The sequence below is a fragment of the Anser anser genome (genome assembly GCF_964211835.1).
Source record: "Anser anser genome assembly, chromosome: 4".
In the NCBI taxonomy this organism is placed as follows: Eukaryota; Metazoa; Chordata; class Aves; order Anseriformes; family Anatidae; genus Anser; species Anser anser.
This window is the reverse complement of record NC_139724.1, coordinates 62381775-62406660: the sequence shown is the minus strand read 5'-3', so window position 1 is coordinate 62406660 and position 24886 is coordinate 62381775. Positions and strand designations below refer to the sequence as shown.

General features: G+C 39.3%; 2 protein-coding genes and 1 long non-coding RNA gene across 5 annotated transcripts; 1 reads left to right on the top strand and 2 right to left on the bottom strand.

Moving 5' to 3' along the window:
* Positions 1–7183: 7183 nt before the first annotated feature.
* Positions 7184–16131, bottom strand: QDPR (quinoid dihydropteridine reductase). The gene is made up of 7 exons (XM_083835767.1): positions 15973–16131; positions 15748–15840; positions 14619–14715; positions 13148–13288; positions 10712–10820; positions 10084–10167; positions 7184–8035 (listed from the first exon to the last, which is right to left on the bottom strand). The coding sequence occupies exons 1-7, from the start codon at positions 16057–16059 to the stop codon at positions 7930–7932; spliced, it is 717 nt and encodes a 238-aa protein (XP_083691893.1). The 5' UTR covers positions 16060–16131; the 3' UTR covers positions 7184–7929.
* A 103-nt stretch (positions 16132–16234) lies between these two features.
* Positions 16235–23092, top strand: CLRN2 (clarin 2). Of its 2 annotated transcripts, XM_083835769.1 has the most exons (4): positions 16235–16885; positions 17038–17364; positions 20843–21022; positions 21469–23092. In XM_083835769.1, the coding sequence occupies exons 2-4, from the start codon at positions 17112–17114 to the stop codon at positions 21732–21734; spliced, it is 699 nt and encodes a 232-aa protein (XP_083691895.1). In that variant the 5' UTR covers positions 16235–16885; positions 17038–17111; the 3' UTR covers positions 21735–23092. The 2 variants fall into 2 exon arrangements, with proteins under 2 accessions (XP_083691895.1, XP_083691894.1); XM_083835768.1 differs by having other exon boundaries at positions 16235–17364.
* LOC310899416 lies at positions 17385–24815 on the bottom strand. 2 transcript variants are annotated; one of them, XR_014584268.1, is made up of 4 exons: positions 24678–24815; positions 23099–23180; positions 19852–20065; positions 17385–18654 (listed from the first exon to the last, which is right to left on the bottom strand). It is a non-coding gene; the product is annotated as an uncharacterized lncRNA (long non-coding RNA). The 2 variants fall into 2 exon arrangements; XR_014584267.1 differs by having other exon boundaries at positions 17385–20065.
* Between the last annotated feature and the right edge of the window lie 71 nt (positions 24816–24886).

The following is a 24886-nucleotide window of genomic DNA, read 5'->3' as shown; positions in this document are numbered from 1 at the left end:
GGCCTTGGCAGTGCTGGGTTAGTGACTGGACCAGATGATCTTAGAGTTCTCTTGAACCTGAATGATTCTATGATTCTATGACTATAGTTCAGTTGAAATTAATGCATGAAATAATGGAATGTAACTCAAATGTGCTATGGCTTTCAGAAACCGTTCTTCCTGAAGGTACCTACCCAAGTCGTTTTGTTGTAGCAGATGTACATAAGAGTAGATGCACCTAATATCTCTTTCTGAATCAGAAGTATCAACTTAAACTCCAAAACTAGAATGCAGAAGAACAGGAGGAGCATTCCTTTACCTGAAGTCCATTGTTTTTGGCAAGTTAGTAACTGGAAGTCTGATGTTTGCACTTGATCTTGAAGGTCTTTTCCAGCTTAAATGATTTGATGATTCTAAGTGTGAGGGTCAAGGAGAAGATACTCATTTGAAAATTCAGCCCACACTGGAAATGAAGAGTGGGCATTTCATGAGTATCAATTCCTGTTTTTGTTGTTGTTGTTGTTTGTTTGTTTTTGTTCCTCCACCAATTTTAACCAGTATTTTAAAAGGCATCAGACACTCATGAAGGAACTAATTATTGCCTGAAAACAAGAACTACTCTCTTGACAATGATTTTAGCCACCCCTGTTGCTTTGAACTTAAGTATTTTGTTAACTGGTGGCCAACAGCTACAAAAGCCATCCACCTTGATATGCTAGAAGCTGTGCTCCACCTGCAGCTCGAACAACACGCAGCCTTTGCGAGCTGTACCCAGCTTCTGGTAGGCGGCCTACAGACCTACAGTAAGGTGGCCGAGTGCCTCCACACAGGGTTTCATATCACCTCATGACTATGAGGGCAAACACCGCTTTGCACTTCCTAATAAACACTGACAATATATGACTGCATGCCAGCTACACAGCTCCTACATCATTAATAGTATCTGCCTTCCCCTCCATGCATCTTCCACATGCTGTTCAGGCATTCTATACAGCATTCAAAATATTTCTGTGTTAACATGACCCACATACCTCTCTCTACCAGCACAATGAGGACAGAACCCCCTGTACAGCGTGTGCACACCGATTCCCACCATATCTTTTGGGGAAGGATGCAGTGCGAGCCGTGGGCCGGCCGCCTGCCCTGTGAGGGATCTGGCTGGGGGCTGCCCTGGCCCAGCCCAAACTGACTCCATCCCGCTCAGGCACTGCTGGAAACTGCTTGGGGTTGTGGACACACTTGTGGGGGATGCCAAAAGGGGGTACAGGTGTTCATGAGGGGGAGTGCGGCCTGCAGGACACCCCTGAGGGGCTGCGACCACGGCCCTGACACCTCGCTGAACAAATCCAAGCTGAGTGAATGCAGCAGTGAAAGTATAGAAAGCTGAGACTGAGGAGGGGGAAGGATACATTTTTTTAGTCTTCTGTGTATCCTCATGTTGCTAATAGCATGGTACCCACACAAATGAACAATACAGATGGTGAAAAGATTTGCAGGATAACACTTTGGTTGAAGAGTGGTCTGCAAACAGGAAGTTTGGGTTGATTTTTTTTTTTTTTTGAAGGAGAAACAAAACTTGGTATTCAAAAAAATTAAAGCTAATTATCAGGTAATGTGAGTAATGGACTGCCTCATTAGTGCAGTACTGTATGCATGCATAAGGCAGCCGTTACTGCTCTTAGGGCGTATGCTTTATGTGGCACTAATTTTAGATGCACTGTATCTGTTCTCTGCTGTCTGGAATAATATGGAAGGATGTGGATGACTGTGGCTGCCATTTTATGAGTCTGGTCATTCCTCACATGGAGGGTGGAGGAAAAAATCTGGGATTCTGAGTATATGAGAAGGATCTGAATAATCTGGAAAAGATACTTTCCTGGGAGTCAAAAAGGTTCCTTTCTTTCATGTGATGTTTGTGTACAGGCTTATATGAAAATAATTTTCACGCTAACTTGTGTGGATCCAGAATCTAATATGGGCTTCATTTGTATTATTTACTCAGCCACCTCTCACTAAGATGTTAGGGTACACTGGTAGAAAGAGTAATTGGTTTTTCAAAATTAAAAACAACACTATTTTTAAATCCCAGCTGAGACATTCACAAAACATTAACGCTCGTTGTGCTGGCTAGACGCTTACCACCACCTACTACCAGATTCATAGTCTACCTCTCTAGAGGAAGAGGTAACAGTAACATCCAAATTACTTGTCTGATGTAATCTCTGGCATAGCACCTCTGGCAAATAATTGTATATGATTTTGGCTTGTGCTCATGATTTTACATTACTTTCTCTTCTGACAATGTGGGTTATTTTCAGCTTCTGTTAGTGTGCTTGTGGAAGAGAGAACTTTATTTCATTCCTATGTCCTGGTTTTCATCTGTTGCTCTCAAAGCACTTTAAAATCATCTCATATATATTTGGGAGATGAGGAAACTGAGGTCCAGGTGTGGAGATGCATTCAAAGTCTTCCAGCAGACCAGAAGCCAGAGCAGGAACAGAAACCAGGGGCTCCAATCTTAAGGCTTTTGCAGACTTTTTGTTTGTTAGAATTTCGTAGTACCTCCTTAGCAACTGTATTTAAAAGGAAGTTCATACAAGGAAAATATTGTGATTAGTGGTGTAGTTCATATCGACAAGAGATACTGAATAATGAATATCATACTATAAAAACGACAGTCATATGGCTTGCTACTTTTTGTTCCCACCTAAACAACACTTTTAAATATATATATATATATTATTATTACTTTATTCCACAGGCAAAGGAGTTAAAACTTCCACTTTCAAAACCCCATATTAATTAATCATTTTTTGTTTCCAAGTTCCATCTGTTTGTTAATACCAATCTTGTCTCAACAGCTCATTCTTTTGGTTGGGTTAGGAAATTCTGTACTTATAATCCTTAAGTGCAGTACAGGAGTCAAATACTCTCTTTTCCTTCTTATTGTGTCCAAGCCCTTAAAGCTGTGTGACAGAATATTGATTGACAATGCGCTTACTGATAACACATCAACAGAAATGCTACACCCTGTTGTGGGACTCCTTTCACAGCCTTGTCTTCTTGTCTGTCTTTTGGGGACAGAAGAGTAGAAATCATTGTTTATTATTATTATTTAACTTGGAACTTTTTTTTTTAAATATGGAATGTTTTTTGGAATATCTGGATGCAGAATATGTAATATATTTGTACTAAGGTGAACTAAAGGCTGGGATGCCTGGATTACAGGCAACAAAAGCAAGAAAGGAGGATGAGCCTCTCAGCAGAGACAGTGGCACAATTAAAATCCTCACTGTCGAAAATAACATTACATATTCAGTAAAGAAATATCCCCAATGTATTTGAAGTTTCTGCCCTCTGCTGGCATTCCCGAAGATCAGCCTCAACTCAGCTGTGGGAGTCAGTGATCGTATCTCAGAAGAGTCATCGCAGACTGCAGGAGACTGGCCGTATTTATAAAACAAACCCTTTAGAGCATGGTGTTTCAGAAAGTGCAGGAATGACAGTGTCTGGCAGGGATCTACATCTCAACTGACATTTGCTACTGACTTCTGCAATGCTTTTCAGATGTCTGCCTACTTCTCACCTTGTTCAACGCTGTAAGGGTTAGTCTGAAGCATCTCCGACTGCTATTACAGTCCCCATCTGTTTTCTCCCAGTGAGCCAATATAAGGAAGAATAAACAAGAAAATAAATGCGACTTTTTGTTGTGGTGGTGGTTTTCATTCCATTACTGGGGGAAAAAAAAAAAAAAAAAAAAAGCATAACGAATGGTTTCAACAAAAGATCTCACAGTGCAGTTTTGGGTTAATTTAGAGCTGCAACTGCTGACTGACTCAGATATGACTCCATCATATGTGGAAACCATTCCATGATATTAAGAGTGCATAGCACAATTTTAAATCATTTTGTGGCAATTGCTATTAGCTAATTTGTAGAAGGCTAATTTTCCTGTAAAAATCCAGCTTTGAAAAACTAAATTCTAAATATTCTTTAAACCTGAGACATTTCATAGTGAAACCTGAAAACATTTCAGACTCATTCCTGCAACGAACCAAAGCTTCTGCAAAGCAGCTGGTGTGGACATAGGTCAGGCTTCACAAGATGGAGGCTTCTGTCTGAGCAGCAGCTCAAGTTCTCATCGTCTCATGCTAGAGATGCCTAGAACAGCTTATTGTCCAGTATTCAGAAATCTTTGGATTTTCAGTGATACTACTGATATTCTTCTGAAAAAGCAGATCTTATACTTACTTGTGCTTTCTTAAAATCTACATTTTCTAATCTGTAGGAGAAAAATATTTATGCAGAATGGACCTGTCCATTCAGAATGCCAAGGCATTCTGGCAAAGTCATATTTTAGGAGGCACATTTATATCCAATGCTACTGTGTCAGCCTGCCACAGTTTGGATAATTGCATCTATGCATGTATGCATGTAACACATAATTGCATTGTCTTTTCAAAGGCACCTTGACTTTGGTCTCAAAACAACCTTTTTCTAAAAATAAAAAATAAACAAAATGGGTGGGGTGTATGCTACTTCGGTGGAAACAAGAATGCTAAGCACAAATGGGTTAGAGTATAGAAGCAAGACTGATCAGCCTGGCATGATTTGTGCTTTTCTTTTCCACAGATCTCGCGAATCTCTTCCTTTAATAAACAGTAACATGCATCTTCAAAAGAAAATTGTATAAAAGAGTGCCAGACTAAACTGGCTCTATATATGTGAGTTTTTGAATATGACATCAGTTGTACAGTGCTAAATAAATTTAAAAAATAATAATAAATAATAAAAAATAGTATATTCATCCACTTAACATATAAAAAAAAGCATTCCTTAAATTAAAGGTGAATAGGCTTCTTGCTTCTCCAGTATCACACTGTTGATGATTGTGCCATAGTAAAATATACTGAACAATTCAAGGGTTCCTAACATCACTAAATTAGAAATTCATCAGGTATTTCTGGAAGAAGCACTAACTTCTAAAATCTTCCCAGCAGACTTGCAGTTTCATGGTGTGTGTGCATTTCATATGAATTAATTCCCCACAGTTCCCACAGACTACATCCTTGCTTCTCATTGCAGCACCAGCAGATCTCAGAACTTGCTGAAGGAGCCAGGCAACCCAGCAGATGTCTGCAATATTGGGATGTTTGTTTTTCCAAGACAGTTACTTAACCACAACAAAGTTTGTAGGCACAGAATGAAACTAGTCATGTAAAGACTCTTTTCCATCAAACTCCCCATGCTAAATCTCTTCCCTCTATCCATGTGCTTGACATACCACTTGCCTACACCATTCTTTTTTTCAAGCCTTGATAAAGCCATTTTTGTACCTTTTCACTCATACCTGCAGTTGCTAAAAAATCCATCGAACTCTTCTATTCATAATTAACACTATTCACCATTTCACAGCATATTTCACCATTCTTACATTGCTACAGTCAACATACTGTTTTTCTATAGTTATATTAACACTTTCCAGCAGGTTCCAGTACAAGTCAAGTGAGGACAGTGAGGCAGACGCGTTTTATGCCACAGCCATTTTCTACCACTCCTCCTCCTTCAGACAAGAAGTGGAAGAAGGGAAGCTCAGCTGAGGATCTGCCTGTTACTACATCACATTCAACTCAGCAAGGATTTCTTCCATCTCATGAGCTTACACAGCTAATCTCTCTTATATTGACTGTAGCCTTTCATTTAATTAGCTAGGTGAGATAGTAGTCAGGATACACACAGCTGGTTCAATGCCTCACAGCACTCTGCACTGTAAGCTGCAGTGGCTGGTGACACTACTTCAACATTGTCCTGACACAGCTGTTCTGCTTCTAGATCTGCACTGCTGCAGTCATACAACGTTACGTGGAAGGAGATAACTAACCTGGTTAGGCTACCACAAACTTAGTGACCCTCTCCATAGCATATTGTAGATACCACCTGTATTTTCCAGAACTTATCTCTGACACTGGCATAACATACCCGAAACAGCTAGGTCTGAAACACAGATGTGCCTCGCATTTTCCTACCAGGACTTCCCCGGGGAGAAGAAATTAATCAGGCAATGGATCACTCCTCATTTTCTTTTTGACTTTTTGCTCTCTTTATCAAAATGTAAACCTGCTTTCCCTTCCTCCCTCTGTATAATCTCAGGGTTGGTTATTTACAGCCTTCAACTTAATTCCGCATGACAATAGCCATTAACTTTTTTCACCACGTTATCATCATTAAGGTCCAGGTGCATTATTCAAAGATGCTCAAAAAGCACTTGTAGCCCTTAGCAAATAAAAGAGTCTCTGTTCATGTCTTAAGTCTCATATACTATGTTACCATCTTTTGCCACAGCACATTTTACAGAAACACCCACAATCCATTCAGCCTGCTAAGTCCTCAACTCTACATACACAGCCATATAAATGCAGGTCTGGAATCCCAGCTGTGCTCCCTTCACAATTCGAGCGTTTGATCTGTTCTTCAGGGAGCTTCTGAGACCTGATTCAATACATGTTCGTGAGAAGACAACACAAGCAAATTGAAAGCAATTTGGAAATTCAACTAGCTTGGCAAAGGGAAGCCTTCAAATGATGTAAGCCTGTAGTATGATAGCTCTTCAATTTTCCAGAATAATATACTAACACCTTACCCTTTCATTCCTCAACAGTACCTTGCAGTTTCTGTCTGTACTTAGCCTGCAGAAATTGCTGCTTACACAGAATGGTTGCTAGTCTTCCATTTAAGATCAAAAGCAGCACCATAATTTGACAGTTCTTGACTGATTTGACAGGACATAAAATTTTCCCTCTATACTATCCAGCTAAACAAAATGAGTAAAGGGACAGTCATACAAGAAAAAGGCAATCACACAGCCATCTGACCACGTTAAAATCAGCATGGGCATGAGGTTTTTTTTTCTTACTGGGAAAAAGAGAAAAGGTTCCTGACTCATGGCAGTAGAGCTTTGCCCAGCACAACCCTGAAGGTAACTAAAATAAATAAATAGAATTTAGATAAAACCTGAGATCTATTTTCAAGATGTTCCCAAAAACTGGCAGTGCTGGTTCCATGTAAGCCTGTGCACAGAAGCAGTGATACTTTAATCCAGCTACATCACATAGAGATATGGTTTAATTGCAGAATGGAAGAATACCTTTTCTCCAGCTGAAAGCCTTTCCTCTTTGGATTACAGTGACAGAGACAGCCCAATATGTAAAACAATATACATTTATTTAGCACAAAAGTCCACGTCCAAATAGAAGTGTTTTTTTTTCCTTTGTACTTCTTTACAGCACTTTGTGTTAGTCATTGTAGTTCTTTCCTTTTTGAAAAAGCAGAGACATTTGGCAAAACCACTGTTTTATCCTACAACTGTAGGCCTGATAGCAGCTTATAAACTAAGGCAAATTAGGAAGTCCTTCTCAAGTAAGCCATCTCTATACAGTTCCATTAACTCTAGTGGAACATTCACAAGAAAAGTGTTACAAGACAAGGATATATGATCACCATGTTTCCTACAGTTACAGCCAACATAATACGCAGGGGTGGGGCTATGTTCCCAGGCAGAGAAAGAAGAAAAAGACTCCTGGAAGATTCACAATAAATTGCCAGAAGCAGTGGCTGAGAAAAGAATCCAACCACTACATATGTGATTACACAACATAAGCACAATTCCCATTTCAGAAAAAAAACGTGTAAGTCATCACATAATGCTCAGGATTTGAACATCTACAGACTTTAAAGCCCGCAACTTTTATTTAGGGACAAGTACATAGTACTTGTCCGTAAATAACTGCAGACAGCTCACAACAGACAGCACAAAAACACTGCTACAGATTTGGTTCCAATAATGACATGATTACAATTACTGGATACATAAGACCATCCAAATTATGCTGGCAGTCAAGACTTTCCACAGCTTCTCCTTTGCTGAAGTTTCACCGTCTTAAGTGACCGACATCAAAGATGTGCTGGAACTAGTTCAGTCTTCCCTCCTGTAGTTATCACCTGGATTAGACTCCCTGAATTTGGTCGATTCTTTCCTGTTATCCAGTCATAAAAGGTTCTGTTTTAAAATAAATAGATAAAACAGGATGAGGAGGAGAGAAAATATACACACACACTATCAGTCATAAAAGCCTACTGATTCTCCTTCTTTTCCTACCTCTCTACAGTGATTTCTATGCATGTCACAAACTAGCAACGCAATCACTGGATTTAGACCCTCAGAGTAGGACAGAGGTCCAGAGAAATCAGAAGGGCTTGACAGTACATATGCAGGATTTTCAGAACATTTCAAAGAAAGAGGCCAGGAGTTGCATAAAAACAGAAAGATGTCAAAAAGTTTTTCCCAAGTTAAAAAAATAATTGATAAGTGGGAGGCAGCAGCTACTTAAATTGCCTTTATAGCATGTATCAAATATGGACATAAGGCTAAAATAGAGTTGCTAAACCTTATAGGGTTGTTAAACCATACATGCTAAATAATTGCTCTTTTCCCCCTGTATCTCTGTACTCTATTCGTTCTTGCCAGACCTATCCCCTTGCCTTTCAACCTGTGCAAGTACCTGTTCTTTCCAAGTCCTTCTTTCTTAACCCATTTTTCTGCCAACGGGCCATCACGTATTTAATGTTGAAATTAGTCTCAGTGTAAGCACAAAAAGCTCTAAGACATCCAACACAGACTGAGTAAGATGGCCTCAATCTAGTTAGCACACCAGAACGCTTATCAAAACTAATACAGAAAACACAACATTTTCCAGGTCCATCAGCCTTTCCACTATTGTGGACAGAGCAACTGCCATTTTGGAACATCTTGCCATTTGACACAACATATATGGATACAACAGGCTTCAAAATGCAAGCACCCCATGGGAAAAAGAGTTCCTGCATCCTTTCTAGGTTGCAGATGTTAACAAAATCCTAAGAACACTAGAATTCTTTCTTTCAGCACCAGTGAACTTTTCAGTTTTCAAAGCTGTATTTAAGTTCAGAGAATTAGAATCTAAGAAACAAAACAAAACACCAAACTTAATTCTCCCATAAGGAAAAAGTCTTTAGAAGTTAAAAATTAATTTGTAAAGACCACAAACATCTGGTTAAGCACAATAAAGAACTTTTTTGAACATTTTTAGGCCAACTAAACTCAATTGATGGGACACTTAATGAACCACATTGAACAGCTGCATACGCTTCTTGAACCAAAAAACATTTTCCACTCAGGCATCCAACTAAATAAAAATTCACATCACAAGGAAACCAAATGTCACAACTACTCTGAACAATTAGCAATAAGTGAATGCTATTTCGGTGTCAGTTCTAAAAACTTTTGAATTTGTAAGAGTAAAGAAAAACATTATGTCCTTTACAACATGAAAGTAGATTCCTTTCCATTTTTCCCTCAACAAGGCAAGATAGCCATGTCCATTATTTTCTTCCATTTAACAGATCACCCTCAGCAAAGTCTTTGCTACTCTCCAGTACATCACAGAAGGCAGTACGTACGCTGCACCTTCTCTTGGAAGAATTAGAAACAATAAACCTTATTGTCTCAGCCTGTTGCTAAATAAACTGCAGCTGAAGTTTCAGCATTTTGAAACATCACTCTGGACAAGCCTTTGTGGGTAATGGAAAAAAAAAAAACTTGGCTAAATTTTTCTAAACAAGAGCAGGAATTTTTCCAACTGTGAGAAGAAGTGAATTAACACACCAAAAATTGGGTAGTAAAGAGTGTTAAAACAAATAAATAAAACTAAAGTTTACATGCCTATTTGCAGTTTACCTTTAAGACAAACTCCTGCATCTGTCTGTAATTTAATTTGTCTACTGGCTTTATGAGATTCTCTGGCTTCCGACTGATCAAGGCTATCTGCCTTGTCGCTATAACAGGCGTAGAGATGCTGAAGCTGATGGAGTTGAGCTAATTTTCTCCAGCTAGGAAGCTTGTGCAAGAGGCCTAATGTGATTTGAAGACATACAGAATCAGGGGAATGATTGGGAAAAACAAAACCCCAAAAACTCCAATCCAAGACAGCTACTTAGAAAGAACACACAGTAGGATGCAGCAGGAAAAGGCACAGTAAGGAATTGCTTAGTTATCACACGTATACTCACTCAGCAATGAATTCTAAGGATGTCCAGGAGCTGAAATCTGCGTCAGGCATTGATTTCCTGTTTGCTGGTGTATCCAAGGTAACCCTGTGATTAAAACGAGATAAAACTTTTATTTGTACATACTGTTTCTGATAAGAGCCACCTGCTTCTATTCATCACTGCAACATATGCTCCACTTTTATATACCACGTGGTATGGATTTCCTTTGCATCCTCTACATATGTTAACAGCATATAACCATCAGTTTCAATGCATATCAAAGGATCACAGCTTATAACCCCTTAGCTACCTGTCTTCCTGATGACATCCAGCCCACTAGGGCTATCACTTAGCCCACAGCTTTCTTCCAGTCTCTCTCATGCTCATTAAAAACAAATGAAGTTTTAATCCTAATATCCACTACTGTTTTGCAAAGGAAAGGAAGAAAAATAATCATTTTCAGGATACATTGCACATCATTATTTGCATACATTCAAGATGCGTCCTTTCCCTGTGAAGCTACGTCAGTCTAAGAAGCTATTTGAGTACTGTAGACAGGACATCACACCCCTATCAATGCGACTTGAGGTTACAGCAGTAATTAAACAAGATGATACAGACAGAGGTAACTTATGGTAAAAACACTTACGGTAAAACAGCAACAGCAGCAGAACCAGATGGCAAGCCACTATTGGTCCCAGCTAAACTCTGACAAAGCTGGTGCACTGCTCCTTTGGCCATGCCATAGCCAATCATCCCTAGCAATTAAAAACAGGAAAATTAGAGCACAATCAATACAGCTCTCATTACCAGCACTAGGACAGAAACTCCCATTATCTGACAAACAGTAAGTTTAAGATCACTTACGACAGCCAGAACAGAATCAGACTTAAAAACATATTTTTTAAAAAAACAACAATTCTTACTAGCTATCCTGGAACTACCACAAAGTTCAGTTTACTCAGCATTACACAAGTACGAAACTTACTGAGTTAAGCATCTTTAGTTAATGCTTCAAAATGTACCCTGAAGGATGAGATTTACAGGGTTAACCTTACAAAGCTAAACTAGTAAGTGTGAAGAGGTTTTTATTAAAGAAATCATTTGTTAATTTTAAGCATATGACAAAGGTATTTGCAGGTGTGGACCCGAACAGATACAGCTGATTTCTCTCCAAAACAGTAGTTCACCTGGTCAGCATCCTGACTATAAAACAAACAAAAACAACCCATACACCCTAAAGTAGAAAGTGACTGAATAATCTCCACGTAAAACCAACATCTTCCCAAACACTGCTGCTTTCTAGGCAGCCAGTATTTAGCAGTGTAAGATGCATGGGAAGGAGGGCATCCTGCACACTGCTCAGGTACAAGATCTGGGCAATCAGGGTGCTCCAGGTCTGAGATGTCTCATGGTATGTATCTGCCAAGCAGCCTAGACACAGACTAAGCACGTAGGAAAAATAAGTGTATTTTGTGTACTACAACTGGATGCCTTTCTACCCATTTACGCAATTGTACAACCCCTTTTCAATGTTCCTGAGGAAGTAACTAGTAATGAAGGTACCCAGGTAGTTTTACATTGTAGAAATGTTTGTTATATTCAGTTAGACATATTGTATAACAAACATGTTTATCAGGAGGAATCATGGGCAGCAGTAGCTAACATTTCATTATGACTACAAAATATTCGCATTTCTATCATAATTCCCTCTTGTCTCTTCTCTAAACCAAACGGTCAGTCTTCTTAAACCTGCATTTCTTAGCTATCACTGTCGGACTGCTTCTTAACTTATATTATTTTCATTTTTCTTCAGTTTGCATTAAATGACTCAGCATTTTCATAGATGAAAAGACAAAAAAAATCACAGTAAGAGAAAACAAAGAAGAGATGATTCCTTCCATAATAGCTGGTAATAACAAGCTTAACAAGGCATATTTGCAAAAGTTGAGTAACATTTCTTTCCCAATTCTTCCTGATGTTAATAAGTTGCATGTGTTTGCACAAAGCACTGTTATTTTTTTTTTTTTTTTTTAAATTCCAGACTTGTTGAAAACAGCCAGTTCAAAACATGAAAGCAAATCACCGATTCCTGTGTTGTGGTCCCTACCTCCCAAAATGAACCAAACAAAAAACATCATGAAAGTTTGCCACAGTTCCCATTTTTTTCATCCGTATATTGTCAGTCAGTAGTACACAGTAAATCATTCATCTGCTGACTGACATAAAACAAGCCTTTTATCCTCAGACTAGGCCAGATGATTTTTCTGCTGTTTACAGCTGCATTAACTACAGAATACAGCATATTTCTCCTGAACTATTTTAGACAAGGCTTTCACAAATATTCATTAATTTTATGATTTAAAAAAAAAAAGAATTAATAGCTATGTCTCATCAAAATATTGCTGAAGTCACACTAGAAGATTGAGAAATACGAGCATTTTTTCAAACAAACAAACAAAAAAAAACTTTCCCTGCCTGTGGGCTTCTGTGCTGCTGTTTTTTAATTTTAAATTATTCCCAGATTTTCTCCATGCAGACCAACATGCCTAGGAGTCAGATGAGAAAAAAAATCTCAGGAAAGTTTGTACTAAATAGCTACTGAAGGGCAAAGCTGAAAGTCAACAAGCTTATCTTTGGCTGAAGCAAAGGTGGACTGGAATCAGACCATGAACAGGACAAGCACATTTAATAAAATCAGCTGAGTCATCACTGATTGAAAAACTGGGCAATTAAAGACTCTGCCTTTCAGAACACAAATCAGATATTTAACTTTATTTAAGCACTACACCTACTGTTGTGTGCTTCACAATTCTGCACATTTTTCCAAACTACTTTTTCTACTGTACCATGTATTAGCCAAGTACATTTCATGAATGCATGTCAACCCTTACTTAATAGTGATTCTGTTTGCACTCCTGCTTCAAGAGATTCAATATTGCCATCCATAAAATTACACTTACCTTAAGTGTTTCAGCAGCAGTTTTCCATTTCTGTTAGATGTCAAGAAACTGTTTTGTTTTTTTTTTCCCCACAGACTAACGTATAACTCATGTCCCAACAGTTATCATGCATGGCATTTTACCTGGAGTTCCAGATAAAGCAGCTTGAGCTCCTGTCAAAGTCAGAAGACCTCCTTCCTTCAGATGCTTTGTGGCTAAGTGACTGGAAATAGTGGATGTCCAAACACTCTGTTTCCACATCAGATCACAGTTTTTATACAAAGCTGATTAGGAAGAGAATTAGTTAGGTAACTTAAGAACAAGACTTCTAACTCTGATTTCCTTCCTATCACACGGAGTGCAACAGTACTATGCAAAGTACTATAAAAACATGCTTTCTATCATTTTCTACTTCTGTATCATGTAAAACACCCATTTATTTCTTTTAACTCTCCCTTCTCTTTAGACTTTGAATCCCAACTTGACAGCATATATTCTAGACAATTACCTACTTTCTTACTATCAGAAATAAAAAAATAAACACCAGATAGTTTCATTAGCTCTCTGTTAATGTTTGTGCTCAGTTCAAAGATTTCCAAATTCTTCAGACTTCTATAGGGATTGTTTCAATTTATGTCAATAATCTAAAAATTTTTAGATTAGCTTCTCCTCACCTTATAGTAGCATGAGCTCTCTTTCCATAATTTCCTCACTGGCTGCTCAACTTGTGGATAGAAGACTCCAAGAAATAAAGGAGTTGAATCAAGCACTTGATCAAGCTGATCACTTGATCCCAAAATAACCTTAATTCATAGTAACGTTATTGGAAGGATAGTAGGGTATGATCCATCACCTCATTCAAATTACTGTACAAATTTATAACAATACAATATAATGCAATTCTATAGAAGTATTCGCTCTGATTTAACTGCGTACGTCTTCTCATATTCTCTCTTTAAAGTGAACATTTTGCATATGATATCTGAACAAGGAAGGGGAAGGAAAACACCGCATTTTAACAGATTTACTCCAGACAGAAAGGCTTTTTTTTTTTTTAAGTCTCTACACTAGTACATAAAGCATAAAACAATTTCCTGAATATTATACATTTAAAAGCTTTATAAACTGAGGACCTTTTTTCCCCTCTAGCACAGCCTCTGGCCATGAAACAGCTCCTTCCAATACTGTATTGTATACCAACAGCTCAGAAAACTGCAGCAGGCACCTGAGGTTTTATGCAAAAAGCAATGATTTGGGCAAAAAGATCAATGTTCCACTCAGCCAGTATATTACGTAACAAGCCTGACACACATAACCTTGGCAAAAGTTAGTTCATAGGTAATGCTGAACTCCTTTATATAGTGCATCAAGATTTACCAATAAAAACGGTGCATCAAAAAGTACCGTTGAGAACATTGAGGGTTTTGGAAATCTAACAGGCACCAATAATTGAGAAAAGTGCTAAGAAACATTGTGACTGAGCTACTTTGCACTATTAGGCTAACATCTTCAGGACTCTGGATGAAAGATGATCTCAAAGACCTTTATTATCATGACTTTTTACGGATTCCTCTCAGATTTCAATCATGTATTTGCTAGCATGCACCGGCTTACATTTAGCTTTGGCGCTGCCTCCAGCCCATCCTCCTGCAACACACAAGATTGCATCCACCTTTTCTTCACCAAGAAGCTTCCCAATCTCTGCTGTCACCTTCAAAACACAGAACATAACATTCTGAAAACACTGAATTTGTAAGGTAAAAGAATAAATATCAAGAATGAATGCCTTAGTATTATTCAACTACATAACTGGAAAAAAAATACAACAAACAGCAGCAACTTAAACAGCTGTACAAAATTAACACTTATGATTTATCAACTCAATAATTGGGTTCAAAGCTAACTGTAGATGCAAGTCAGACCGTACACTGTGTGATGTCACTGGCAATAACTGATTTGAGCAGGACTGAAAGATCCGATCCTTACCTATATCATAAGCATTTTTCATTTGTGACTTACTTTTGGACAGGTTCTTCTCTGCACACTGTGCTGTTTAATAATACAGGAAATGAAACTCCAGGTCTGATCAGAACTGCTTCTGTGACATTTCCAATGATAGCACAAGAAACAAACAACTAAAGCCTCCTTATGAATCACATCCTTGGATTTGAGTATGTAGGCTTTTAAATATCCAGTATTTCTTTCTCTTTCAAATGAGACTTTGCACTTGGTGATGAATTTGTTGGTTGTCAATTTTCTCTGTCACAGTGCAAACCCTACCGGGAAATGTTTTCAGCATTACCATCCAGCTATGCAGCACAGACAGGACATGAGAAAGAAGTGCTGCATTTTAAGATGCCCTAATCCACCTTGATTAAAGTAATCTCATTCTGCCCGCAGCCCTTCAGGTAACAAAGAGGAAGATAATACCCAAATGTGACACATTCTGAGTGACAACATAGGGTAACTTCTAAACTCCCAAAGCAAGCTCTTCCGCGTATCCATACCTCCAAGCAGTTAAAAGGAAAGTGAAAAATAAATGAAGTTAAGAAGTGGCAGGCAAATGGTGGCACCCCTGAGCTCAGGGTACAGCAGCAGGATACCAAAACCAGCGGGGTGCCCACAGTCGGGGGTCTCAGTGCTTCCGAGAGAGGATTTATGGCGAGCGGGTGCAAACCCACCGCATGGAGCCCGGACTGAGGGGCCTCCCCCGCGCCCCCCCGGCCCCGCGACGCGCTCCCACCTGCTCGGCCTGCTCGGGGAAGGACTCTGTCGCCCTCACCACCACGCTGACGCTGGCGTCCTCGTTCTCGGCCAGGTCGATGCTGGCGACCCACTGGGGCGGCGAGAAGGCACCGTTAGCGCCCGGCGAGACACCCTTCGTTCTCCCCCCCCCCTTATTTCCCCCCCTCCAAAGCAGCCCCGTCTCGCCCCCCCCGGGGCCCGCAGCAGCCCTGCCGGCGCTCACCCAGTTCCTGGCCTTGAAGTACTGCACGCACTGCGAGCCCAGCGCCCCTCTGCCCCCGTACACCAGCACCCTGCCCGCCGCCGCCATGCTCGCTGCCCGCCTCGCTCCGGCTCCGGCCCGGCCCCAGCCTCCCCTCTCACCGACGCCACGCAGGGGCCGCCCCCGGGGCCGGGGGGGCTGGCGGCTGCCTCCGCCTCGCACCGAGAGCAGGAGGAGCCTCCGAACCGGGGTTCAGCCCCGGGGAGCCGCTGGGTTTTTACCTCAGCCTCCCGCCCTTCAGCGGCGGGTTGCGTTCCCTCAGGGGAGTGTTAATTAGCGAGCGGCTGTGAGGGGCTGTAACTGTAGGAGTGCGAGCAATTGTTGCCGGTTTTCTTTAGTGCTGCTCGATGTTGCTGCTAGGTGGAATTCCTGCCCTCGCCACAGCCCCCAGCTCCAGACCCTGCTGCCTGCCGTTGCCTGCCCACCCTGCACGAAGGGCCCTGCGCTGCCTGCTGCAGGCAGCAGGTCCCTGTGTGAAACCTCAGCCTCCTGGACAGAGTTTAAACACCTCCGCTAGCAGGCCGAGGGATGGAAGGACATTGCTCTGAGGGTTATCGCCAGCCCTGGTGGCTCTGACAGCACTGACATTTACACAGGGAAAGAGTAAGCACCAGGAGGAGGTAGCTTAACGCAGCCGAGATGTCAGCGGAATTCTGCTGATAAACTCCACGTTTGCAAAGCTTTGTCCCTTGCAGCTATTTACCCATGTTTTTAATCATCTTAAAAAAAAAAATGCTTCTAATTTTCATCCCACGTGGTTATGCTAAAGAACTTGATGCCATTTGAGCAGGACTATTAAAGCTCTGGTGAAACATTAGCCATGCAACAGATATAGGATTACTTTCTGCAGAAACAAGCACCACCGCATGACACGGTATTGAAGCTGTTGTTTGCAACCATTTCAGGATGCTTTCACAACAAAACACCTTTTTGGACTTGATTTTTAACTGTACAGTTTAATTTATGGAGCTTTGAAATACAATGAGATGTATTTTGAAATACTTGCTATTTGTTCATGGATTTCAGAGCGACAGGAAAAATGGGAAATGTGCCTAATTACTGAAGAGAGGCCTTGGAGATGATTCCTTGAAACCACTAGGATGCCCGGGTGTTTTAAAAAGACTTTGTTTGCCTTGGCTTCTACAATAAGTTTTGCGTCTTTTATCTTAATTGCCGTCGCAATGGGGACCCAAAGGTGGATGACTGGAAAGATGCTTTGCAAAACAGGAGCTGATTTAGTCAACGCCACAGATCCAGAGCTGGTCAAGTTCATGGGAGAAATTTACTATGGCCTTTTTAGGGGCGGCAAGATACGCCAGTGTGGGCTGGGAGGGCGTCGTTCCAAATTCACAAGTAAGTACAATTTTGGTTGAATCTCTAGTCAAATGTCTAGTTCAACTTTATAAGCACTCCATAAGTATGCACTCATTTTGTTTACATAACCTGTAGAAAGCAAATCATTATTATTAAACGTGTAATTGTGGCTTACTTGTGGTCTGTATGGTTTGGGATTTGAGTGCTATTTCAGGCTAGGTTTTCTCTCTGATTATGTTTTGTAATTCTGGAATCAAAGAAAAAAAATCCCTAGAGCAAGATTGAGTATTTCCTTTTAGTCTTGTGAAGGGAGCGAAGAGGGTTCCCTTTCAGTCTTGTGTCCCGGGAGAGTTATAGGAGGAAGTATGTTGGAGATGACCCTGTAAGTCATACTTTTCCTTGACTGAAACTTTCCTATGCCAAGTGTTGCTCTGCAATATCTGCACCTCTATTCTTGCCATATTTGTTAAAGTGCTCCCTTTTTTATTTTTCTTTTTTTCCTTTAAGAAGTAGAGATTTATTTAGCCGGCCCCATTTATGTATTTCTCTAGCTGTCCCAAAACAGATGTCTGCCATAGTAGATACTCCTAACTTATATTAACACGTTGAGGAAGTTTTTACTTTGTTGAAGAAGTTTTTACTTTCTTTTCTGGTAACTTCAAAGAGAGAAAAAATACTGAATGCATACAAAGTGTAGAAATATCAAAGATTTTCTTGAGCTCTCAAAAGCTGTCAGATGTTGATCTGTACTTTGGATGACTTCCAGTTTTCACACATCCTGTGCTGAAGTGAAAATGATATTTTGCATCAAAGATGTTTAGTTTGGTGGATAGATCTGCAGCATCTTAAACGAATGTAAGTTGAAGCTGCCGCCGTCTCACTCTCCCCGGGTGCACAGCAATGCTGGCCCATCCTTTGCAATGGCTGTGGTACTTAACGTAGTTGTGTGGTGAGGTAGATCAGGGAGTTAAGCTTGCTGAAAATTAGCCTGCAAAAGATCAATTTCTTTCCCATAAACTCATCCCTCTATACTGGCTCCATACATAGCTGCACAAACACCGCTACAAAGTCTTGAAAGCAGGCAGGACTGTGGTCTTAGGAGTGGTGAAGAGAACCAGAGAAACTTAGATCAGTGTGACCTGTTGTTACGCTGTGAATTTGGACTAACCGCTTTTCAGTAACCAAAATGGCTGGCAAATAGGACATCGGGTCAAAGCTCATCCTGCTCTGCTGCTGCTCCTTCTCTTCGAGGTATTCAGAAATATAGTTCCAGTTCTTTCACCCCATCCATGAATGTCAAAGAGAATGAAGAAAAAGGTAGCTGATCCTCTGTAAAAGGATTTAATCCTTTTACAACTTTCTAGCCTTGTTAGTAAACTTTCTGATTAATTACTGTGTAACCTGAGAAGGCGGCCTAGCATTCCACCCTCACCACCGACTGTATTAATACATATCTGGAGGATGTGATCCTATTCTTCTTAGACAAACAAAGCTCTCACTGAAGCTAGCAAAAATTTTTCCTGTTAGACCTGTAAAATTGGGTCAATAAACGCAGCAGACACAACCACATATTTTAAACAAGTGTGCCACTTGTTTCCCTTTTAAGGGAAAAGACTTTCCCTTTTAAGTATTTTAATAGCTCCATAAAGGTTGCAACTTTCACAACACTGGCACCAAAATGGTATCATGATAGTATTCCAAAGCTGTTAAATTCACCACCTTTTGGAGGTGTTCCCATACATACTGTGTCATCTATGTCAGATCCCCGTGGTTGTTACTGGAAGTCTTAACCCATCTAAATTGGCATGAGATGTGTACGTTTTGACATCTGAATCAAGCCCCGCAAACAAACTGGGAAAGCCGGACATTTTGTCTGTGTGTACAGCAAAAACAGCTGGAATGTGTCAGCAGCCCCCAAAGCAATGTCCTTCCTCAGGGTTCTTATTTCTGTGTATTAAGACAGGCTCGCTGCTCATGTCTTTGGGACCTGGCTGAGAGCCTCAGAAAAGACACAAAAGAATCTTTCCAACCACCCTGAAAACTCTGCTGGTTTATACTAAAGCTAAATTCCATGTGCTTTGTTTTTTACTGGCAGTTATTTTCCACTGGGAAAGTAAGCTAGTTTCTGGCTTCCCATTCCTCTTCTACTTTCCTCCTTTCTTCTTGTTGGAGTCTTTTCTGTAGCTCCTGTGTATACCATACCTCGCTATAAGCCCAGTGAATTCCTGAATTCCTGAAGAGCTGGTGAATCATGGATTTTTGTATGGAATTTGTACAGTATGAAGTATTCTGAATAATTTACTGGAATTCTGTAATGTCATGATGACCAAATTATATCCTTGATATTTGCTGTGTCATCTACCAGTTATTGCTGCCTGCATTTTATGTGGTTTCTTTGTTTTTTTTTTTCAGTTATGCAGCATAGGAAGCGATCTATTTGTTTAGAATATGATGCACCTTCTTTTTAGTGACATAATTAGGCAGTTAGTCCTTCCAAATATGTATGAATGTGTGGCGCTACATTACCTGAAGGGCTCTTCTTGATCGGCCTGTATTTTAGGCTCCTTCTTGATCAGCTTTTCTCTTTCCTGTCAGTCAGCACATCGTCTACAATTCCCTCCTCATGTTTCTTCTGATTCTGTTACTGAAGGGCTGTATGATAACCTGAATTCTTGCATGTTCTGCATCTCCCTATTGCTGGCTGATGTTACTCCATCAGTTACTCCAACGAAGTAACTGTCTGTGAAGACAAAAACAGATTAATAAAGTTACTGTCCTTTACAGACAGGCAGGCTGCGGAGGAAGAGCTCGTGTATAATAAAACCTGTGAATACTTCATGCCAAGCCTGCCCTGACAGCAGCACTTTGCAACCTTTCTATGAGTTTAACTAAAGCACTGTCCAACACCCAGAAACATGTAAAAGGGGTATAAACACTTGATGAGAAACCAGGAAGGGAATTTGAAAGTGGAAATCTGTGGGATTAGGAAAAATGAATTCAGAGTGGATCTCATTGGAGCCAGTTTTAAAGAGAGGAAGAGATAGAAAGAAGAATCACATGAGAAACTAAATCAAGCAGAAGTAACACTAATTCAGACAGCAAGGGGCTGGACAAGAAAATTGGAACTATTGGACTTCAAAGGCATGAGATTAAGAGCATGGGACAGGAATGGGAAAATCAAAGGAAAGAAGTTTGGCGTAAAGAGCAGAGGTGAAAACGAGACAGAAAAGAATGCAAGAGCAATACAGCAGCAGAGATAAAGACATTAACAAAGCTAGATAAATAACACAGTACTTAACCCTGCATCCTTATTCACAGATCCTTTGTGAGTAGTACACAATCCCGAGTTTGTCTTACGCAGTGAGAAATAAAACATTGTGAGTGTAACTACCCGAAATGATTGCTTTATAAAAATAGTCTTGTTTATATATAATTTGATTTTGGTGCACGAGTACAGTGTAATGTTTAGTGTTGTCACAAAAAAATACACACTAAACAGATTTTTTTTTCTTGACAGTTTTCCCACATATGGTGAAAAAGCTGAACACAGGCCTGCATGTGATGATTATAATATTCCTCTGTGTGGCCATGGGCTTTTCTCTGGTCAGTTTTGGATTCTGCATTCTTAACGCAATAAAAGTTCCTTACCGGGCCATTAAGGGTCCAGCAGGACTATGCCTTTGGAATTTACTTGCAGGTAAAATCATTTACTAGTATTTTTCACCAGTCACATTCATAGGAAAATGTTAACTGTAAAACTTCTTTTCTTGCCTTACTCAATATCTCCCTGACTTAAATACTTGTGAATAAAATGAAGTTACCAATGAATTCTCATCTATCAAAAGAGAGCTGTCAGATGGCTTTTCAGCATATCGTGTCTAGTAAACTTTTTACAGGAGCTGCAAATGCCAGTCTTTAGGGTTCATATCACTGATAAAAGACCTTTATTATAAACTTAAATATATTATTATATTGTTTGGCAATACATTAAAGGCTAAGCATTTTGAAGGTGTTTATGCCATGTCAGTCTGTCACATTCTGTTTAAGACCCAATTTTGTATTTGATAAGTCCTTCTGAAGCACAACCAAAATGCATGTCTTGTTTTGACTACAATGGTGAATACTTCTTTCTTTTTGTTGCAGGTGGATTTATAGCACTTGCAGTCACCGGCTTTATGGCTGCTGTAAAACTTCATCACCTCACAGAAAGAATTGCCAATTTTCAGGAAAACGTCTTTCAATTTGTTATCTTAGAAGAAAGGTTTGAAGACTGTTTTTGGCTTTGTGTGGCAAGTGCCACAGCACATGCAGTGAACTTGCTGCTAATAGCCATTAGTGGTATTCATTTCCCTAAAATTAAGACTAAGACAGAAGAAGCAAATGTTACAGCAGAAGATATCATGTACTAATAAATCTACATAAGACTACTTTGGTGAAGTGAACTATCATGACAGAAACAAATTCTTGACTCGTCAGCTTTTGCTTTGGACGGAGAATTTTGGTATAGACATGAGTAAAGATGCCAATTGTAAAAATCTGCAGTACTTTTTTTAAGGTCAGTCTACAAAACCAGCAATTAGCATGTGTGGGAAAGTAGGAAAAACAAATGTTACAAATATTATTCTCAAAACTGACCTATAGAGTTCACAGTTTTTATGAAATCTATATTTGGGCTATTTTAGAATACAGGTGATAATACAATTTCACCTAAACCAAGTATCATTTTGTTTAGAAAAAAAATATGTTTGTAAAAAATCTTCCATAATATAGGTTTATGTCAAAACAGAAAGGATGGATGTTTGCCAATTTACCTTCTCAGAATTATCTGGACATTTTTGAGAGGGTCATATAAGACATGTTCGATAATATTAAACTGCATTGAAAAAGAAGATTTCTTTATCTCTACGGCTAAATTTAAGGGAAAGCACAGGCTAATTATTTGTGATAAAGTTTTAAAACAGAAATTATCAAATCCCATGAACTAAAGAAGTGAGAAGAGTGAAGTTTACGGGACTGAAATAATTAGCTTTAGCATTGAAATGTGCAGAACGCTCAGTAAAGAAAGTTACTAGAACAATTCAACATTTTTGCTATCTAGGCAACTGATGTAGATGTTTGAATAAGGACATGATTTAGCTTAAGCCTATGAGCTTAACATTTGACCCAGATATTTATTTTCCTTCCTCTTTTAATTTTGTTTACATCTAAAGACCAATGAAAATAGATGTCTTTTGGAGTAAATTCTGCTTTCATTTGGTATTTTCATAAAATATGTTTTGCTGTTTTAAAACAGTGCTCTTAATTTACACAGCAGACTCAAACCACTAAATGCTCCAGCAGTGTTCGTGCAAGCTCCATGTGAGGTAAAAAATTAAAATAGTTCATTTCATCTTCAGCACATATGCAGCAAGACCAGCAGACATAGTGAGCAATCTCTGTTACTGTAGTTTATACCATTATACACAAGTAGAAAATGAAATATTTAACATTTGTAATCATTCAATGAACATATAATTTAAAAGAAGTTGTACAAAGACAATTATTGTTTTAACACATAACTTAGCCTTTAGTAAATATAATTTTATTTAAGAAATTAAAAGGAATCAGATTGAGACCCACCATGTACAAAGATAACTTGGGAAATGCTTTTCTGTAGTGTGCAAGTATTACAACACATTTTTCACACTGCAAATGAAGTGCATAATGCCCTGAAGACTTCCCCCCAAAACTATTATTTAAACTGTTACTGAGTAAAAGCAGTGGGACTACTCACTCAGGTAAAGATGAGATTGGTGGACTATTGTACTGGATTCCTAGGCAGGTTACAGTAGCTCTGAAAGAACCTTAAGAGAAGACTGTGCAAATAAAGAGGGTTAGCAGTGCTGATCAGATTTTGAATCTTGTGAACAGTGGAACATACTCTGCAGTTATAGTAAAAAAAATAAATCCTGATGCCACTTCTATAAAAGGTCTGAGTATTACTATGGGATACTGTAGCTGCATGAATGGTGAAATAACATTATCATCCAATTACTGTTTTGTGACATGATAAAACAGTATTTTCAGTTCACTTTAAAGTGAATAGAAGTATTACCGTGAAAGAATTAAACTGAATGAAAAAGATATAAGGTTAAAATAACCTTTCAGTTGCACAGGTTGTCACAGTGAAGCACTGCTAAGACACATTCATGGCAAAACACATAGAATAGTTACCCTTTTGTTGCCTGGGGGAAAAAAAAGGTTAAATACAATCACACATGGTTAAGCTATACAATTACAAAGCACGCAATAAGATTAACAGTGGCTAACTCTATCACTTAGACCTTTGCAGCTTTCCCCTTTACATCATAAAATACTTTCAGAAAATCTGGAACTTGATATTAAGTGTTATAAACTGGATATAAAGTTACCTTATTTAAACATTTTAGTTATGCTTCACATAGAGACCTACCTAATCACATGCATAACCAACATGGGGAAATGAAGGCTTCTTTGGGGGTACTTCAGAAAATTTGAAATCCCAAACAAGATAATTTATGAAGTGTATCTGTCCAGAAATTTAAAGAGATTATGGCTAATATCCTGTTTTTCCATAAAATTGAAGAGTACTTAATATGCACTGGAAATACTCATTTAATTAATACTCGCAGAATATACAGATGCTCCATGAAGGATGTAGAGAAGCTGTGGAGCCATTCGTCAAAGAACAAAGAAACTATTCTTTGTATAGAAGAGTCACTCCAAAATTAATGAGGTTAACTACTAAAACACTTTGAGTTTTTTAGTAGTTATGATTTAACATTAAAAAAAAAAAAAAGTAATTTTACAAGGTAAATAAAAATGGATGCAATTTCCTTCAGTTACTGTCTCTGAGTGACACTCCTCAATTAGATGTGTTTGTTCTGGCTCTCACACAGATGATACCATGCACGTCAGCAAACTCCAAACACTTATTCTCCACACAGTGCTCTTGCTAGAAAAGAATCTACTTCTGACACCACACTGATGACCCAGTATTCTGGTGTGAATTTTCTTGTCATAACCAAAGTCAGTCGTGTTGGTCTTTCATTTTCACTTACTACATTTCTTAATTTTATTCTGGGAATTTATCACTTTTACTCAGAACCTAAATGTGAGGATATTATACAAGTAAGCTACCATCCTACGTGGGAAATTACATAAACTTGTGTCTGCATTTGAGATATTTTTTTGCAATTCTCATACACCACTTACACTTCAGTGTTTCACACGCATATAAAATATACTGTATGGTATCAGGTCTGTTTTTTATAGGCTGCTATAAGCCTCCAAGACAAGTTGTTTCACCCTCAGCAGCACGTGTGAACACTAACCTGGAGCACACCACAAGAGGGCAAAACTCCGCCGTAACACCCGCTGCTCCCAACACCTTGCGCTAACAACGGGGGGCAGACCACGGGCCCTGTGTCGCTTATGGGCTTACAAACTGATTGGAAATTGGATCATTTCGGGTAGAGAAAAATTTTCCGAGCTGTGCGAGCCCACAGCCTCCAGTAGCGACCGCCTCAAAAGGCGACGGGGC

What these genes read in the sequence shown, in the direction of transcription:
- QDPR (XM_083835767.1), bottom strand. Translation starts at nt 16,059, where the DNA reads ATGGCGGCGGCGGGCAGGGTGCTGGTGTACGGGGGCAGAGGGGCGCTG. An exon ending in TGCTTTATCTGGAACTCCAG is followed by an intron (nt 10,821 to 13,147) that starts GTAAAATGCCAT and finishes TTTAATTGCTAG; the next exon opens with GGATGATTGGCTATGGCATG. An exon ending in TCCTTAGAATTCATTGCTGA is followed by an intron (nt 8,036 to 10,083) that starts GTGAGTATACGT and finishes ATTTTAAAACAG; the next exon opens with AACCTTTTATGACTGGATAA.
- CLRN2 (XM_083835769.1), top strand. Translation starts at nt 17,112, where the DNA reads ATGCCCGGGTGTTTTAAAAAGACTTTGTTTGCCTTGGCTTCTACAATA. An exon ending in GCGTCGTTCCAAATTCACAA is followed by an intron (nt 17,365 to 20,842) that starts GTAAGTACAATT and finishes TTTTCTTGACAG; the next exon opens with TTTTCCCACATATGGTGAAA. An exon ending in CCTTTGGAATTTACTTGCAG is followed by an intron (nt 21,023 to 21,468) that starts GTAAAATCATTT and finishes TTTTTGTTGCAG; the next exon opens with GTGGATTTATAGCACTTGCA.